We start from the raw sequence: 19226 nt of genomic DNA, 5'->3' as shown, positions 1-19226 counted from the left end.
AAATTGGAGCCGAATGGAAATTGCTGGGGCCTTTGCAAGAGCAGCAGGCATAAATCAAAATGAATGGATGGTGCGAACTCGTTTTTTTTTTCCTTCATAATTTATACAGCTATGGCTTGTTAGCACTAAGTGTGCTGTTGGTATTTGTATAGTACTTAGCAGGTAAGATAATCTCAGATGTGTCAAGGACTAGCTAGACTGACTAGACTGAGTTATCAGAAATGTAAGCTCTTTTTCTAGCAGTGACACGCACTTTTACCAAGTTATAGCAGGAAAGTCCTTTCCAGTCTGTGCCTCAGTTTCCCTCGTGTCTCACGACATCTCTTTCTCCCTGCTTCTTCCCTGTTTCAAGGTTTCTTGCACTGCACTGAGCAAGTGTGGCTGCTGTAGGGGACGTGGGGGGCCGGATCCTGACCTGACAGTCCGCTTGAGATGTGGGTGCTGTAGTTGTAGGCTAGGAAAACAGCCTGCTGGTGCCAAGGGAAGACGGTTCCTCCACCCTGGGATGACACCGGGTCATTTGGAAGATCTGCTCCCCTCCTGTGGTGGGGCGAAGGCTCTGGGGCAGCAGGCGAGCACGAGCGAACCCTCACCACGGGGCAAACCAGTGGGGCGGGAGCATTGGGACCAGAGGGTACCAGTTCCCACAGAGCAGCACCTTGCCGGCAGGAACGGTTCACGAGGGTGATGCTGGCGGATCGGAGCTAACTCGTTCCAGCCAGAACCAGAGGTGCTTGGAAAGTGGCTTTGGCCTCCATGAAGGCGGCAAGGATTCGGGTTACAGCTCCTGGGTCTCCTGGAAGGACCCGCCTAGGGGAGGACCCAAGGAGGGACGGGCTCATCGGAGCTCTTGCAAACTTGCCTCCCCGGAGCCAGTGTTTCGGAGCGGTCCGTGATGGACTCTGAGGCTGTAACGCTTGTCTGAAACTTTCCTGTAAGGCACTTGGCTTTTTTTTTTTTTTTCTTCCTTGCTTGGAAAGCACCTCTGCCCTCCAGAGATGGGGATCTCCTTGCTGGATAGCTGCTCTGGTTTCCTGTGGTGGGGAGACCAATGCTAAATGTCAAGTTTGGATGCGGTGGTTGTGCTTTCAGGTAAGAACGCTATTCTGTGGAGTAAAAGCTTGTACTGTTTATGGCTTAAAAATATAGCAGTGGTTTGAATGTTTGGCCACGTAAATCCGTGTGCAGTGGACACGGGCAAAACAGGTTGGATTTGAGTCCCCGTGAGCCTTCATAGGTCCATTGTTCTGTCTTCATCAATGCTGATTGTGGTTATTAGTGGGAGCATAAATTCAGCCATTCATCCCTGTTCGCTTCCACACTAGGCTGGCTGTCGGTTTGTTAACAAGTGTTGAATGTCTTCCCAGATCTCAAGGAGCTGACTAGCATTTTCCACTTTTGCAAGCAAGAGGAAATGGAGAAGGGAGGACACTTACACCTTTACTTTCTGTGTAAAAGGACTCTGAACTTACCGTGAACCTGGGGTGGTAATTAACTGAGTAAGAAGGGAGCCGGTGTATGCGCATCGATAACGCTGGCAAGGAGAAAAGATGAGTTCTGCGCTCGTTTTGTGTGGTGGTTGCTTCCTACCAAACTGCAAAAGCTGTACTCGATTTTAAGGGGGGGAGACTTGAGCAGAGTTTGAGGTAGTGTGATTAGAGAAGAGGCTGTGTTTGCGTATTGCTCAAGGAAAGGAGCTGCTGAATTGTTGCAGCATGTAACTGGAGTCATGTTTTACCGAGTAAACAATGCTAGTAAGGAAAAAATCTTGTAAGATCCTGCTGAGGAGTGTAAGGCCATGGAAGGGGGTTGCTCGGACACTGAACAATAGACTCATCCAGCTCCTTTGTGCATCATGGCACCAGCCTGACTTTCTATCTGCTTGCTGCTATGGGCAGGGTGTTTCTCTTTCCCCGGCACTGCCTGTTAAATTTTGATTTGTGGCATTGTCTGCCCTTGATGCCAAGCTCCAAGGTCAGTTTTCTAATTGCAGGGTAGCGGTGAAATGGCACACAAGCTCCCAGAACCAGTCACAAGCATTAACCTGTCAGTCCCTCCTGGACCCCACCCAGCTCACAGTATTGCACAGATTTAGTTTGTAACCTACGCACATTGCAAAGGGATTCGCAACTCTCAAGCTTCTCCCTGCACTCTAACTGGGTCTTGCTTAAAGAAGCATTTCAGGCATTGTCATTAGGATTAATGCTGAGGGGCTGTTTCTCTAGATTTGAGTACTACACATGCAGAACACAGCTCCTTTGTGGGTTTGCACAGCTCTAATCCCCTCCCCGAGTAAACATACCATTGAACCAGTACTTGTATAATGCTTTGAAAAAAGTTCCCAATTTGCAAGGAGGAAGTTTATGGGGCCTGTCATAGCTGTGGGATCTTTAAAATTTGCAACAAAATAAGATTGGTCTCCATAACTTAGTGGCAATTTTAAAGCTAGTTTTATCTGGATTAAGTTTGTCTTGGTGTCAGCTCAAAAATTACTGAGATTAAGACCTAGATCCATCAACATGTTATTTCACTGTGGTATTTTAATGTTCCTGAAAAATTGAAGTGTAGTGTGAGCTGTCTTTGTGCTACACTGTGCACAGGGAAGTGCCTGTTCCGTTATGATCTTCATTGTATCAGTTAAACTTTTATAACTGGGGGGGGGGGCAGGGGAACAACACTTATGCTACTCCACAGCAAAAATGTGAATGGGATTAAATGGCATTTGAAACCTGCTTGTTCGTGTGGCTGGACAGTGTTCTCCAAACCCTGATACCGCTTTCATTTTTTTCCCCCTTTCTTCCCTGGGCATCCACATGTGTAGTCTTAAAAAGGTGAAGTGACTTACCTAACTTCAGCAGTAATTTCCTTTTTTACTTGGGATTAAAGCTTTCAGAAATGTTTAGAGGAAACTCTTTTGCTTAAGAATGGCCTAGCCTTTGATTTGGTGCCTCCCCAGATACACCCAATGAAGGTGGTCACCCACCTGCCTGTGATTCACAGCGGTTGCATTTGTCCTGTTCCTAGGCTTTCCTCCCTTCTTCTTCTGTCGCTTTCCCCTGTTTGAGCCAAAATACTCTCAAGGTACCTGCCAAGTCACCACATGGTATCTCTGCAGATCCCACTTGGTTGCCTTCATCCCGTGCGCTGCGTTTGGACTGCATGACTTCTGAACAGCTCTACAGCTTGAGATCTACAAACATCCCATGACCTGAAAAGAAAGGAAAGATGGACTTGTTAATGTGGTACTAGCCCACGACTCCATCCCCTGGGGCAGGCTGATTCCTCTTCTGCCTCCTTGTCCTTTTCTCCTCACCAATATTTGTAAAAATAGTATTTCCCTATTCAGCAGACTTTAAAGTGAATTAGTTCAGTTGTATAGCTTTCTCGCCTTACGGTAAAGACAGCCATATGCTGAAGCAGGCTGATACAGAGCCCATCATGGCAGCGGAGATCAAAAGTTCAGCTGCAGGTATGATAGGGTTTTCCTGGCTCGGCCATCTTGTTTGCACAACTTGGCATGTGTGCAGGCAGAGGTAGGTGCGGTGCAGGTGATAACAAACTGGCCTGCCTGCAAAGGTCTCTCCTCCTTGTTACTAACAGCAACCTTGCTGCTATGCCGAGAGCTCCTGCTGAAGTGTCCCAGAAAACTCTGCTGCCTAGAGAGTGGAGGAACGTGCAACTAATTAGAGCCCCTGAGCTGTGTTTTGGTTTCGGGGGTGATTAAAGTGAATTGTGAGTCGGGCACTTTGGGTTTCCTCCCTGTCTGAAGAGGATGGTACTCTTGCTGTGTGGTCTGTGTTAAGCTTCCTCTAAAATGAGGGTGATAGTTGAGCTCATGAGAGGACAGGGAGAACCAGTGACTTCATGTGTGGAACACACCAGGGTAAGGAAAAACTGTGTCATTTTTCAGCACCTCAATGCCACAAGGACGGAGGCTCCAAAGTGGGTTTGCCCATCCCGGCGGGAACCGCAGCCAGCCCTGACTTGAGATTTCCAAACTCTCGGTTAGGAAAGGAACATGAACATCTGTGGGGTGTGATGATCGGGCTTCTGCTCATCCCTTGGGTTTGTTCATGGTGCTGTATCTTTTCATGTTTTCATGGTTTTTTTATGGACAAGTAGCGCAGTTAACACCTGCTCAATTACTGGGTTTAAATTCTGACTCTGTAAGGTAAAACATCCTTTAACTTAACCTGCTGCTTCATGTTTGGCTGTCCACAGGACAGGAAGTTAGATTACCAGAGGTATATGGGCTTTGAAAATTAATGCTTAATGTTATGATCCAGATGAATGGCTTGTCTGGTCTTGCTCCCAGAAATGCCGAGTGTGTCAAAGAAATGCGAAGAGTCCTTCTTGAGACTTAAACATCTTTTCCTATCAAGTTTTTCCACTGACTTCAATGAGTTTTGAATTGCAGCCTTGTTCCAGACCTGGAAGGGAAGGGAGTTGCCTCCCTTGTTGCACAGGTGACTTACTGGGTGATACTCAAGTTGATACTGTGGGTGCTGACCCCACACACTGTTGTGTAGTCTGGAGGTGCTGCAGGGGTTCCAGATGATCCGGCTCTTCCAGAGATCCAGCCCCACAGTTGTATGTGCTGACTTTTTGCTACTGTTTACTTTTCAGGGCCAAGGAGTTTGTTTCTGCCCAGCTCTTTGCCTCTTGGCAAAGTTTGGGAAGTACTCACCTGTTTTGGAAGGATCGGCAAGCACTGCGCGTAGAGCAGTGTTCGGAAGCAGCTGTGCATTACGTTAGCCTTTAAGCAATAAAACTACCCAGGAAAGATGAGATATGTGTGCTCACTGAACCAGAAGCAGGAGTCCTGGGGACTGCAACAGCTGCAGAGGCTCAGAGTCTTCATCGGAGTGTTGTTTAGTGATTGACTGATAAACCTTCTTTGCTGCTGCTTTGTTTTTACATTTTTGAAGTAGGACATCTGGGACAACAGAAATAGTTTTGTCTGTCATCCCCATGAAGCTGCGTGGGCGGGACAGGGAGAATCTCTTATCAGATCTGGCAAACCTTATCTCCTCCCATGAATGTTCAAGGTTTTGCTGCATCCTCAATATGGCTTTGAGGACAGATGAGGACTTGGCCTGTGAGATGTGTAGCTCTGTCTCAAATACAGAAGTGGTTTTCTGTTGCTCATGTGGTTGTTCCTCTGTGTTTCAAGCTCCTCCCTGCCTCCATCTGTGTCAAAGGCATTATCGTAATGCTCAGCATCTCCCTGGCTTGTAATAGTTGTACGTGTGTGTGCGGGCACAACGAGCTAACGATACTCTCGTCCCTCTTTAGGACAGCAGCGATGAAGCACTGTTTTTACAATGAGACTGTGGGGTTCTTCTACAACAACAGCCGCAAAGAGCTGACCACGTACTGGAGGACGAAGGATGTCCTGGTAGTTGCCCTGGGCCTGACAGTGAGTGTCATTGTGCTCCTGACCAACCTGCTGGTCATCACTGCTATCATCATCAACCGGCGTTTCCACTACCCCATCTACTACCTGCTGGGGAACTTGGCAGCTGCTGACCTCTTTGCTGGCATCGCATACATGTTTCTCATGTTCCACACGGGACCTAGGACAGCAGAGCTCTCCTTGAAGACCTGGTTCATCCGTCAGAGCCTGCTGGACACCAGCTTGACAGCCTCTGTGGTGAACTTGCTGGCAATCGCTGTAGAAAGGCACCAGACTGTTTTTACTATGCAGTTACACAGCAAAATGTCCAACCAGCGTGTGATGATCCTCATCTTCTGTATCTGGGTCACGGCTCTGCTCCTGGGGCTCATCCCATCCTACGGCTGGCACTGTCTCTGTGCCCTGGAGAAGTGCTCCAGCATGGCACCACTCTACAGCAGGAGCTACCTGACCTTCTGGGCCATCTCCAACCTGGTCATCTTCCTCATCATGGTGGTTGTGTACACACACATCTTCATCTATGTCAAAAGGAAGATGACACGGATGTCCAAGCACACTAGCTTCCACCCCCGCTACAAGGAGACCATGATCAGCCTTGTCAAGACGGTCACTATTATCCTAAGTAAGTCCGCTTGCTGTAGTCAATCTAAATGACGCTTTGATCCTCCATCCTGGGTTGTGTGGGGTTGGTGAGGTGAATGTGCTCAGGACAACATGGAAGATCGGGAAGTGACATTCTGCTTCCCTGGTCTCTGAAGCTGCTGGGGTGATGGTTTGGTTTGGCTGCTGAGGAACTCGATGGTTTCAGGACTCTGCATGAATTCTGTGTGAGCTGTAATGGGAGCAACCTGGCAGACAGAGGGGAGGGCAAGCTCCTGAATATCTTGCCCTCTGACATGGCTGCTCCTCTGGTTAGCAGAGACAAGAGGAACTTGGTAATATCTGACTGCTCTAAGTGCAGGTGCTTTGGGCACACAAGCAGCTCTTCTATGTGCTCCACTCCTAGTATGCTTCCCCCATAGAAGGGTAAAATGGAATTAGGAGCTATAATCAGGCCTTGATCAAGAAACAGCACTTAGTTCATCCTTTATTAAAGGATGGAGAGAGGCTTGGGGCAGATATTACAAGGTGATGGGGAAAGAGAATGAGAGAGTTGCATCCAAATTCCTTACTGTTTACTGGAACAAAGCACTGAACTCTGTTCAGATTTTTTTTTTTTTTTGGAGCGGCTCAGTACAAGGTCTCAATCTGCTTGGGTAAATACATCCCTGGGAACTCTCAACTCTTAGTTCGAGCTGCTCTCATGAGCTTGGGATCTCCAGCAGAGTGCTAACTGCCTGTCAGTCTGTCTGCATCTGCAGTCTGTAGTGCAAATAAGAGCAGATCAGTGACTGGAAGTGGTTGGCACTCAGGCTCTGCCTCTCCACGATATTTAACTTTCTTTGGATATGTGCTGTTCTGCCCAGTGCTGCGCATCTAACAGCGGAGGCTGGTGCCTGTATTGCGCTTTCAACAGCTTATGACTCCATGATTTCTTTAATCTGTTTTTTTGCCTTGTGCTTTAATGGTCTAACAACCTTTCTTTAAAGTGAAATAAATCAATGCGCTCAGATCTTCCGCAACCCAGCTCGACTCTGGGCCTACGGTCACAACCCCTTGCTTGCAAATCTTCCCTGATAAGCGCAGAATTTGCTCCGTCAGGAAAACCTTGTAGCTGCAAACAAAGACTACTCCCTTGTGAACTCCCGCTGGCAAAGCAGGGCTCAGCAGGGGAGGGGAGCAGGGTGGGAGCAGTGTGGGGGGGCTGTCGGGCTGCTTGGTGTGTCCCTGCTCGGGGGCATGCCGGCTTGCCGGGTCCTGTTGCAACTTGTGAGCATCGAAACTGGAGTTTTCTGCCTGTTCCTGCCTTTCCTGTGATGTCGTCTCCCCTGCTTCGCAATCTCTCCATCTCTTGCATGCAGCTGGGAGTTCATTACTGCCTTGGAGCTGATCAGATGCTGCACAGAGGGTCAGAAAGATTCACTTCATATATTTTACACAGTCCACAGTGGAGAGAAGTTGTTTTGTTCCCCCTTCCTTCCTTCCCAAGCAGTATCAGAGGGTCACCCTGTGGTGTCAGCAGGACTGTTTAATTTTACGGGGCTTCACAATATCAACTGGAAGAGGGTCGGCTGGATGGGGATGCCAGCCAAGAAGGAAAAAGCAATTCACACTTGGTGCATCACCTTGTTTTGGGAGATCCCTTTCCTCCTGATGTCCCCCCTTCTGGCTTGGTCTGTCTGCCTTTGTCTTCTGCCTTGAGTGAGGAAAAAGCTTGGGTCAGAGGTGGCTCAGAAGAGCTGCTGTGGTTTCATGGGGAGTTGGGACTGGTGTCCGAAGACGGACAGAGTGGGGAGGGAACCTAATGTGGAAAGTTGAGGGAGACTCGGGAGTACATCAGGCCTTTGGGACTCTTGTAACCAAAGGGGTTTTCCCTTCCTCTGCAGAGCAGTGTCGGAGAGAAGCAGCAGTCGGTTCTGTACGGGTCCCTTGCACAGGAGGGAACAAGGGAGAGAATTGCTCAACTCTGGGAAAATACCTTTCTGTTTGCATTCAGCATACAGAAAGTTGAGACTGCAGAGGGTTTTTTCCCCTCCCTGTGAAAGCCCTGGTGTAATTCTTTCTCCACCCTCTCATTCCCCAGCTTCTGCAAACTTGGACTCTGCACAGAGGAATACTTTGCGCCTTATGCATCAGAGGGTGTAGCTGTTGGTGAGCGTGTGAGGAAGTCGAGGGTGCGGCAGGAGCTGTCTATGTGTGCCACTTCATTGCAAGGCAAGGTAGCAGCAGTTGATAATCCTGCAGGTCCTGGGCATTAAGAACAGGTCTAGGAGCTGACCTGGAAACCAGTAATAAGTCCAAGGTACATCTGGGAACTAGGAGCAAATTTTCCCACAGACCAGTTGAGTGACTCAGGATGTGATGATGACCAAACCACAGGGCAGAGTTGTTAGTGACCATGCTGTGTTAGATTATTAGGAGTTCAGGCTTCCTTCTGAATACTTTAGCTTCCATTAGGGAGCAAGGAAATCAGCTGGATTTGCAGGCGAAGGCCCCAAACTTTTTAGGTACCTCTTTGTTTTTCCCCTCTCATCTTTACTATTCCTCTGGCTTTACTTAGTGCTGCTGGGAGCCACTATTTAGAGAATCTGGCTTGCCTTGTGGATGCTGAAAACCTGGCTAAAAAAAAGTTATATCACTAAACAAGGAGGTCCTGTTCCTGCAGGCTCACTCAAGATAGAAGTATTGGACATTCCTTCATGACAACCAGGAATCTGTTTTGTATATTTGCTAAATTTAAAGGGGGTAAAGTCATGTCTGCAAGTGTGGGGAAAGCTGCCTGGCCCAGATGCGTGGCTGCTGTGCTGACCTTCTGGGAGCGTGATTTGCTTAAATAAAAAGGGTTACCTGATGCAGTGGCCTGAAATTGGCTGGGAATGCTCCCAGAAACCCTGGAGATCCCTCCCAGGTGTTCCTTGGACTTTTCACCAGTGCAGCATTTCACTCAACAGCTTTAAATTCAGCCTTTCGGTTTTGGTGCAGCTCCTCTGGCTGTTGTTCTTTCCTGACAGATGTTTTTCAGTAAAGGGTGTAGTTGCAAAGTTCCCAGAAAGTCTTGTTCTTTTCCACCCTTTCCCAGAAGGCACAGCAGGGTGCAGTTCCTGTGCTTTAAGATACAACCTTATGTATGACTTCCAGGAGCACTGATGGGCGAGTGCTCCATTTACGTCAGCCTTAAAATCATGACCGCAAAAAGGGCTTTAGGAGCCACAGGCACCTCCCACTCTGTCATGCAAAACAGCAATTACCCTTTTGCCAAAGAGCTTTGCAGGTGGTGGCAAGAACATAGTAGCAGCCTGACTGAATCAGTGGTGGAGTTTGTCCAGCTCAGTCCTGGTGTTGGCCAGCCCATTGCTTGGCTATTTTCTGCTCAGCGTATAGCTGTGTGAGAGAGACTTCATTGGAGTGCCCCAAGTGTTGGCCAGGACTCTTCTAAACTCATGCTGTTAACTAAAGCCCCTGTAAACCATATGGACAGTGGAGATTATTTTGGTCAAGATGTATCACCCTGGCTCTTCCCTAATTTTATGACCTGCTTCCCGTTTTGGAGGGGGTGGCATGTAAATGGGAAATGTGGAGACTTTATCTTCACTCTGTAAATGTAACGATGGGGACGAGAGGAGGTAAGTGAAAGTACTTGGAAGTGTTGTTCTGAGTGAAAGGGATGGGGAAGGTGGAGGGGAAAGCCAATGCCTCCATTTTTAGTATTTGCTGATTGAATCCTTGGTCTTCCTCCAAAGCAAAAATATAGTGAATCTAGCGGGGGTTTTTTTGTCCCTATTTAACTTTTTTTTTCATGAGATAAACCACTAGTGATTCCATTGAACATCTTTATGGTGAATGACTGGGCAGGGCCAGGAACCTGCTTTTTCTCTAACAGAGGTTCTTCTCTCCCCAGGTGCTTTTGTTATCTGCTGGACTCCAGGACAAGTTGTGCTCCTCCTGGATGGCTTGGGCTGCAAGAGCTGCAATGTTCTAGCGGTGGAGAAATACGTCCTTTTGCTGGCAGAGATCAATTCGTTGATAAACGCTATTGTCTACTCTTACAGGGACAACGAGATGCGTAGCACCTTCCGGAGGATCCTCTGCTTTGTGTGTTATAGGAATTCCAAATACACCCCCACGGTGGTGAAGCTAAACACCACAGACCGCAGAACACTTTCTCAGAACGGGCACTTTACTGTGGATTCCTCTATTTAGCTCTTGATCAGAGACAAGCATGGTGCTGAACAGCAGCTGCTTTCTGAGCAAAAGAGCGGAGGCTAAGAGCGACCTGCTTCTAAAGCAGTAGAGACTTCTTTTATGTGCTCAAGCATAAATATTTCTATAGAAACTTGTCATCGATAAAGGACAAGGTGCTTTTAAGGAACTGCTGGATGGTGCGTTATTTAGGACAAACATACTTTGAGTAGTATTCTTATTAAAGACTGCTATTTCTAATGCAAAGTTGATTTAATTTAGCAGCATCTAGAAGTATGCTATGTGCAACAAGAATCTCGTGTGATCTCTCAGTGAGCAAAGTATTTTCTTGGTACTTCAGTATTACTGCCTTCAGAAATAGTCATTCCAGTGGTAGCGTACTCCAAAGAGCCAAAGCTCTTCAGCTTTATGTGTTGCTTCCTAAACAGAGCTGCTTAGTGTTTCCCCAGAGAGTCTTATTCAGGTTGTGTTCCACCTGCTTCAGAAATGATATTCTTCTTAAGGCCTCTTCCGAGAGGAATCTGTTTGAATTGTTTCCTGAGAAGCAGATTCCTGCTTTCCTAAGTGTCCATTACTGAATTTCAAAGTATTCTGGGCTTTTGGAGGATGTCTTAGGAGCACCTAATTCTTTCCTAAAATGGAGAGTGGTGCTGTAACTCACTGCAGTTGTGTTTGTGTTCTGCTAAGTGATACCATGTGGTATTCACAAGTTCATTGCCTATTCATAAATGTGGAGTGAGTCATGTTCCCATTAAACCATCTTTCTACTCACTGAAGGCCCTTTGGGACAGGTTTAGGTTGGATTCCAAGGCAGTCAGCATTTTTGCCTTAGGTTTTAATGTGCAGTTTGTACCTTAATACTCAACTGCCCAAATAATGTGTTAATAGTCTGTTCAAATGTAGTCTTTCTCTCAGCAAACCACCATAAGAAATTAGCAATATTAATTAATATTAGTGCACGTAGGATCTAGTTTTCTGAATAAGTCCATTGGCTGCATCTGACATGCAATGTAAACTGTCACTCTTGATTGTGAGGCCAGACTGGAGGGCAGAGGCTCTGCTGGCGGAAGAATATTCATGGCTGAGAAACTGTAAACACTTCTCCAGGTTTCCTTCACACTATTAAACTTTAACAGTGTGAATGTGCCTGTGACAGTCCAAAATGGAGAGTTAGTTGTTCACCATGGGCTTCTGTGAGAGCAGGGAGAGGCTAACAGAAGGCAGGTTTTGGAATATTGTCTAAATTTATAATTTTGTTGTTTGTTTTTTTTTTTTTTTTAAATATCCCTGTTCTGTCAGATGATCAGCTTCCTGACTGATCACCTCAGTTGGCTTTGCAGAGGAGACAACTTACTGGAGGCATTGTTACTCAGATGTGTGTATGGACTTTTTCTTGCAGAACATGGTCAGGAAGTGACAGTGTTAAGGTGACAGTCTCCTGGATTGACTAAACAGTCTTGGAATATGGTTCCCATCTCCGTGTCCCAGAGACTTTTTGAATAAATATTTTTGTCCTGGGTTTTAGAAAAGACTTGGAATTTTTCCCCTGTGTCCCCACTCTGAAGCCCTGGGAAAAGTAACATCCTCCAGTTGTGTGATGTGATGCTGGAAGGGAGGGATACTGGCCTGTGTGCTTGCATCCATTGTGACTTGCTGCGCCGTGGCCGTGCTACTGATCTGCCTTCTAGGTAGGTTGCCTTTGAGAGCATTTTGCAGGACTGTGCATGTGTGGCTGGAGGGGTTACAGCCTCCACAAAGAGTGTGGAGAGAACTGGAGGAAGTAATTTTCAGCCAGCCATCTGCAGCCAGAGCAGGGAGTAAGGCCACAGCCTTGGTCCATTGCTTGCAAACACCAGACTTGGCTGGTTTGGGGAAATTTCACACTGTTAAAGCATACCAGGTGGTAGGACTAAGAGAAGGTGTAATTTTATTTTTATTGCCAAAGATGACTTCTAGTTACTTTTACTTTCCCTGGCAAATACTGTTATTGGGGTACAGGTACACACTGCAGTGGAAGCAGGTGGTGAATTAGCAGTAGCTGGAAGGAAGATAGTAATAGCGAACACCTGGAAAGCTGTTACTGGGAGGACCGAACAAACTTAGACCTTTTCTTTCTGCTTTCCTGAACATCCCTAAAGCAGGAAGTGCACGAATCCTACTTCATGCAAAGCTAATTTTACAATTAAATACATGCCAAGCTCTGCCTTTCTTTTATTAACAAAGGGGGAAGGAGAAAATATGAAAGTTCATATTGTCTCAGTGTGGGATTAATACCAGTCTGATTTAACCAGGGTGTGTGTAAAGAATTGACTGTACTGCATCGGGGTGTGAATGAATCTTTGTAGTGGGTGAGATGACGCTTGGCTCCTAGAAGAGCTGCAATTGGCTTTTATGCCCAGTTGGGTCTTTAATAAGCTGTACACGTTCTTCCCTGAGGGATCTGGTAACTAGCCTGACCTCAGCCTTCTGCTGGCTGCTTGTTGAGCTGCGTTTCAGCAACGCGATCCCGCTCTGACAAGCGCTTTCCTTTAAGTACCTGCAACACAGGCAGACTTTAAGTCATTGACAACAGACTCTTGATGTTTTACGATCACAATATAGAGAGGATCATATCTGAGTTTTTTTTTTCCGGTATTTTAAATGGCTTATTTAAATTTATCCTAACTGCCAAACCAGTGTAAATACTAAAGAACTGTCATATACAACACTGATGGAAAGTATATCAAGAACTTGACCAGTTTGTACCAGGCAGAACATCCTGACTCCCTGGAGGATGTCAACCCTTTTTGTATAAAAATGGACTCTGCTGAATAATGGTAATTGAATGTACAAATGCAGCTTATAGTCTAGCAGTCTTCAAAATGCAGGATTTCACAAAGGTAAATAGCAACTGATTACTGTAAGGAGGAGGAAAAAAAGTCCAAAACCTTTAATGGAGCTTGTTTCTGAGTGATGGCTGGCACCCATCAGGAATGGAGGCAGGTTGCCTGAAATTCTTCAGTAAGATTTCTCCTCCTGAGTGACTTGGGACCCGTAGATTTCTAGTTGTTTCCAGCTGGCTGTAATAGATGAGAGAGCAGGAAATTAGGAGTCATAGAAACTAGCCTGGAAAGTGCTGTTTTCAGTGAGATTTGAAAAGAAATGGTGAATCAATGAGGCAGAAGAGATAGGAGGAGGATTTTAACTGCCCTTCCAGCAACGAAGATGGGGGGGAAGGGAGAGGGGGAGACATAAATGGTGTATGTAAAACACATATCACAAAAAAGAGGGGTTTAGGCTGTGCAGTATTCCATATGACTTTACTTTCTAGTTTTATTTGGAAACAAAAAACCTTGCCCAGCTACATGGAGGCAGGAACCACGTTGCAGTGTGGTTTTTTTCACTCACAGTTTTGTGTCCTGAACAAGATGCTGCAGAAAAGGGTGTGGTGTTACCTGATTACATGTTCGTTTTCCAAAGCTGCTTAGAAGACTTTAAATATAACTTTATCATTGTATGCAGAGCTGGATGCTGCCGGGTTTATGGGATAGCTTGTTTTTTAATTCATGATCCATAACCTATGGTGTGTCTAGCTTAAATGTGGCAATATCCCTCTTCTCAGTTTGAGAAGACCCCCTGCCTTTTTTTTAAATCACAGTATGAAATTGCCTTTGAAGGTTCATTGCTGGTTTCATCAAGCTTTTTTTTTTTTTTTTTAAAGAGGAAATCTCCCTGAAATTAGTGTGTGTGGGTCTTTGGGGGGGGGGGTGGTTTTTTTTTTTAGGCATGTGAGATTGTTCTAGGCTTAGGGTGTGTTGGGTGGGAGGAAGGAAGAGACACCTAGGAACTATTTTAAAGGGATCAAATGTGGGACAAGTGAGAACACACAACTTGATCAAAGATAGGCTGTATGGTTCCAGGAATGAGAGGTCATGCCTTGCTGACTGGTTGGAATTCCTTAAGCAAGCTGCTGCCAAAAGTAATATGGATTTTGGTGTGTTTTTTGGGGAGGGTAGCACTGGAGATTAATACTGTAGGGACTGATGGACTCTGAAAGTTTATTTTATTGAAGGAAAAAAAAAAACCAAACCCCAAGAAAACCCCAAACCCAACCTGCAGGAAGGGGAAGGACAGAATAAGGGGGAAAGTAAGATTAATAAGGGGAAGCTGGGTATGGTGGGTTTTTCTTTGTTTTTAAACTTCAGTTCGTCATCTCTCTGACCTACTGAGACACAGAAAATGAAGATCAGAGTTTCTGCTAGACTGTAAGTGTAGCCAATGCAAAAGTTAAGCTTTTTGGAGTCAGTTCTGCTTTTTGAAGTCTTGGGCAATAGTGGAATATGATGACTGAGAGTTTATTTTTAATGTGCAAGGGTGACTGGTGTGACACCTGGGGCCCCTGGTCTGCATGATGGTGGTAGATAGTTTAGGAGCCTACCCATATGTTTGCATTGCACTCCCCCCACCGAAGGCCAGCAAGGAGACGGCGAGCACCTAGAAGCTTTTATAGGGCGAGTTCTTCTTGGCTTAGGACACACATTAGTGCAGTTGTGAAGTGAAGCCTGGTATCTCTCTGCAGTGGATTGGCACGTGTGTAGCCAAGGTAACTGAAGATCACACTGATGGTGTAGTAATTACTTCCCGTGGTATTTCTGTGAAAAGCTTTTCTATAAAAAGCACAATGTTTAGCAGCAGAGCTTGGGTTTCACAAGTCCACGCTCCCACACAATATGTGAGTGTAACTTCTGTGAGCAAAAGTGAGAAGAACCCGTGCCTCGTCTCATCTCATCTGAAAGCCTGGAGTCCAGCTTCAGATGGACTTTCTGGAAGATGCTTCTTTTCTAACTGGTGGTCTTGACCAGATGTTGTCCTTATACTGTGACTGTTACAGAGAATACAGCAGGCACGAGAAGGAAGAGGTAAGGAGGGGCTCTGATTTCCCTGCATCTCCCAGCAGGGAGAATAACTGTTCTTTAGTTGTTTGCACCCATTTCCTGACAAATCTCACCTCGGTCTCTTCTGTAGTGGTGGCAGAGAGCATTCAGCTGACTTCTGCTTGGCTTGCATCTGGAAAGGAGCATTTGGTTGAGTTGCATTGACCCTTTTCATGGGAGAACCAGTCTTACTCTCCCGGTTTTTCTCTGCTCACTGAAAGCAAGGAATACAAACTGGAAAAAATGTGCCCAGGATTTCTCAGAAAGACTTTTCGCATGTGCCTGTAGATGTCTCTAAAGCTGCAGTGTCCCCATCACACCCTTGGTGTCCCGAGGACTGCAGGGGAAGAATGTCCAAAGGCAGCAGGAGAATATCTTCCTCCTGAGTTTCATAATCATGAGCTCATCTAGATTTCAGTGCCACCAACCAGGAAGTAAAAGGAGCTTGCACGCTGGATTTTGCTTTGGTGTAGTAATTTTTCATAAAATTATTTATTTGGTGCTTCCTGCCTCTGATTTTTAGCACTTACCACCCACTTTTGTCTTGGTAGGAGTAATGCAGCATGGTATCTGGAGGTACCAATGGCTAACTGGCTGCTGTGCTGTATGGTGACAGAGAAACAGAAATGCTTTTGGCACTGCTGCTTTTCTCTTCTTGCTGTCTCCATGCCTTGGGGACCTTCACAGAAGTGGTGCTTGCTGTTATTTTCTCTCTGGCTGTCAGGGAAATTGCACTTTTTATTACAAATAGTCAGAGATCAAAGATGCATCCTTGTATCTTGATGTTTTCTGGTATGGGCTGTTGTGAGTGTAATACAGCTTTCGGTGCCAGATCAGTTTTATTTTACCATTTCCTTAATCTGGCTGTAAGAAGTGACTTAGATCACAGCCCAAATCAAAGTAAAACTCATCTGTGTTTGGAAACCCTGACAGATCATGGTAAGTCCAGGAGGCACTTCACAAATATGAAGGCCAAAGCCAGCGCATCCCAGACATGTGTCACCACAGTGCTGCATGTGGTCTGAGGCATGGACTGTGTAGTCATCTTCATCTGCTGTAACAGCGCTTGATGTTCCCGAGGCTGTTGCAGCAGCAGCCAAGGGGTACGTAAGCAACTTGAGGTTGAAGCTGCAGGACATGTGCGTGAATAACCACAAGCACAGGTCAGGAACAGTGTGACTGTGCACATGATGGGATGCAGCTCTCCAGAGCCTAGGGAGATCTCCACAAGTGGTGTTTTGAAATGGTGAGTGTATGATTCTCGTTGGAAGTAGCTCACGAGTGCCCTTACTGGCAGGAAAACCTTGGCAGCGCTGCGGGGATGAGGGTAGCTGTTGTGTGGTGTGCTGTAGCCTTCGTCCGCCGGGAGGCAATGTAAGCCAAGCTTTTCTTTCACCGTGTGTTCTCTTGTTCTCTGACTTTTTGTGTCCCCTTCTCCCCTGAGAAGGGGGGATGCACGGGCTCCCATCATCCTATTGGCACTTTTTAATGCTCTCACTGGCACCTCTTAATGCTCCATGGAGGGGCTGTGCCACCCGTGCTGTCACCAGTATGTGAATCTAGGAGTTGGGTGATGTTAGTTGTGGCGGTGAAGCCTGTTTCCCGCAACTTCCCGGTTAGTTTTGGGGCCGAGCAAAGCCTCCGACTAATCTGTGAAACCAAGTTCATATGTTCCAACTTACAGGACACTGACAGCAAGCAATAGTCACAGATGCAAGAGCAAGGCGAGAGTTTCTGCCCATATGAACAGCGTGCAGGTGTAGTGGGCAGGTATCTTCATGCATGTACATATAACTTACATGTCTTATGGGCAGAGGCATTGACAAATAAGTCTGTTGGCCCAGGTAAACTCTGAACTACAGCTGCGGAGCATGCAAGCTTCTTGCTGGGGAGATTGTCATTTCTGTGTGCTGCTCTCTTCTCTTGCAAAAGCAGGGATCACGGGTCTAGCGGCTCATCTAATCCCATCACAACACAAGCACTTATTTGAGCTGTAGCTCTTGCTATGGAAATGCCTAGAGATAAGGCATAGACTACAGTGGGGGTGTATCTCCCTGTGAGTTTATGCTCTGTGGGCTTCTGGCTCAGTTTATAACTTGTCAGTTGGCATCTGAAGTCCCGGCTTCAGTTTTAAAATGAACTCTTCCCCCTCACCCCCCTTTTTTTGTGCTGACAGGAGAGAATTCACTTGCTAATTATACCCCAGTCCATTTCCAATCGAAGTGCACAGGGCAATTTATCAGAGAGCTGGAGACAGCTCTCCCCGTTCCCTTGGCTGCATCAGCAAGAACTTTTGCAAGACAATTTAATTTCTTGTCATCTTTTAATCCAGCTCCCTTTCCCCCTATAGTCAGCCTGTGAATGAGAAAAGATGGTTTATTAATCATTTTAGCAAAACGCTGAGAAATACAGCGTTTCTTCAGTGGTACTTGCTCTGTATCTCATCAGTCAGCATTCCCAGAGCCACAGGGTCATAAACATTCAGCCCTGTGACATGGGAAAATTAGTTCCCTCATTGTGAAAACCTGACAAGTGTGAATGCAGGGAGCCAGGTTTTGCTGCCTTTGGGGTCTTAAAAGGTGTTACTCAGAATTGGATTTGGCCCCAGCATTTATGCAAGAACCTGCTTCAAATAAAGCCTGAAAAAAAACCCTGTATGTGTGTTCTCAATGTCGCAAAGGTGTGGGGGGGGCACTGTCTTACTGAGTTGAGTGGGAACTTGTAGCTCCTAAAGCCAAGCATGTGCCTAAATCAAGGTCCCGGATCTGTGGTGTTATGTTGGAATAAATGGAAGGTGGCTGGATGCTGCAGAACTTTTCCACTACAAAGTGATGTGCTAGAATCTATCTAAAGCTGCAGTTAAATACCACTGTCATTATCGCTTACTGGTGAGCTAGGATAACAAAGGAGGAGGGGTTGGTTGTTCTGAGCCAAGTCACAACCTCAGGAGTCACAGTGTCTATCTGTTTCCCCTGTCACTGTCATTTTCTTCCCTGCCTCACTCTCTCTCCTGTCTTCACCCCCACCCTGCTTCTGCTCTGATGCCTTTCCAAATAAGTTGTCCCTTGCTTAGGACACTTCCTGTATTATTCCACAGGAGTTTTAGCTAAGATTTTTTTACCTGAAGTAACAAAGGCAGAACATCTAAACATAGAGGTCTGGAACTAGAACAGATCTTGGTTTTCATTATACATGAATGTTAGAGCTCAATTTGAATTACTCATATTTGGAAATTTTAACAAAGAAGCTGCTGTTTGCTGCCAATCCCCTGATGTGGTAGTAATGGTGGAAAGTATTAGCATGAGCAAAAGTGCTGCTTGGCCATACAGGCATTGTCCCTATAGAACCAAATCCAGAGAGATGCAAAGCCAGGGTTGCTTGAGCACTGAAGCTTCATGATAACCATAAATGGGACTATATATATACACACCCATACACACACAGAGACATATGTATACTTAAAACAGTAAAAAGCTGTTCTGTTTCTGGGCATTAATGCTGCTTCTGGTCCAAACACTACCCAATGATTAAAAAAAAAGGTAAATGTGCCAAGATGAGGTTGATTGAGAGTGTTACTGTGGTTATTATGTTCCCCCCTGATTTAAAGCTTTAGTCAGTTCAATCAATAAGTGCACTGATACTAAGAGACTGGTAATGCTCTGCCTGGAAACAAGATTTCATGATCTGGGTGGAGCTGAGCAGATTTCTGGGAGCTCGGTATTTACATGTTTGTGTTTACTGATACCAGAAGTTTCTTGGAAATTTTCTAATGTAACAAATTTTTGTCTTTTTTTTATAAATGCAACAATTACACCCCCCCACCCCCAAGGAATGTCAGTATGCTAAGACTTCCGACCATGACTCTGCATTGATTATGATTGTAGCAGTGCCTGGAAATGGCAGTGGGTGTAAGAGGTACATGGTGTTATGGGGGAGAGAACAAGCTAAATGGGGGAAGAGGAGGAGGTTGCCCAGCTTTGTATTTGGAAAGGGACCCTCGGCCAGGCTTTGCCAGGTCCCCCGAGGTGCCCTGCTGCCTTCCAGAGTCATGAGGACTCTGCATGTTACCATAACCGCTGCTTTTAGTAAACTTTTTT

At 46.1% G+C, this 19226-nt stretch overlaps 1 protein-coding gene across 1 annotated transcript; it reads left to right on the top strand.

Moving 5' to 3' along the window:
* The first annotated feature begins 849 nt into the window (after positions 1–849).
* LPAR2 (lysophosphatidic acid receptor 2) lies at positions 850–12492 on the top strand. The gene is made up of 3 exons (XM_052799690.1): positions 850–1092; positions 5296–6038; positions 9915–12492. The coding sequence occupies exons 1-3, from the start codon at positions 1052–1054 to the stop codon at positions 10214–10216; spliced, it is 1086 nt and encodes a 361-aa protein (XP_052655650.1). The 5' UTR covers positions 850–1051; the 3' UTR covers positions 10217–12492.
* Positions 12493–19226: the final 6734 nt, after the last annotated feature.

Source organism: Harpia harpyja, chromosome 10, assembly GCF_026419915.1.
Source record: "Harpia harpyja isolate bHarHar1 chromosome 10, bHarHar1 primary haplotype, whole genome shotgun sequence".
Taxonomy (NCBI): Eukaryota; Metazoa; Chordata; class Aves; order Accipitriformes; family Accipitridae; genus Harpia; species Harpia harpyja.
Note: the sequence above shows the minus strand (reverse complement) of the source record. Positions and strands in the feature narration are given on the sequence as shown.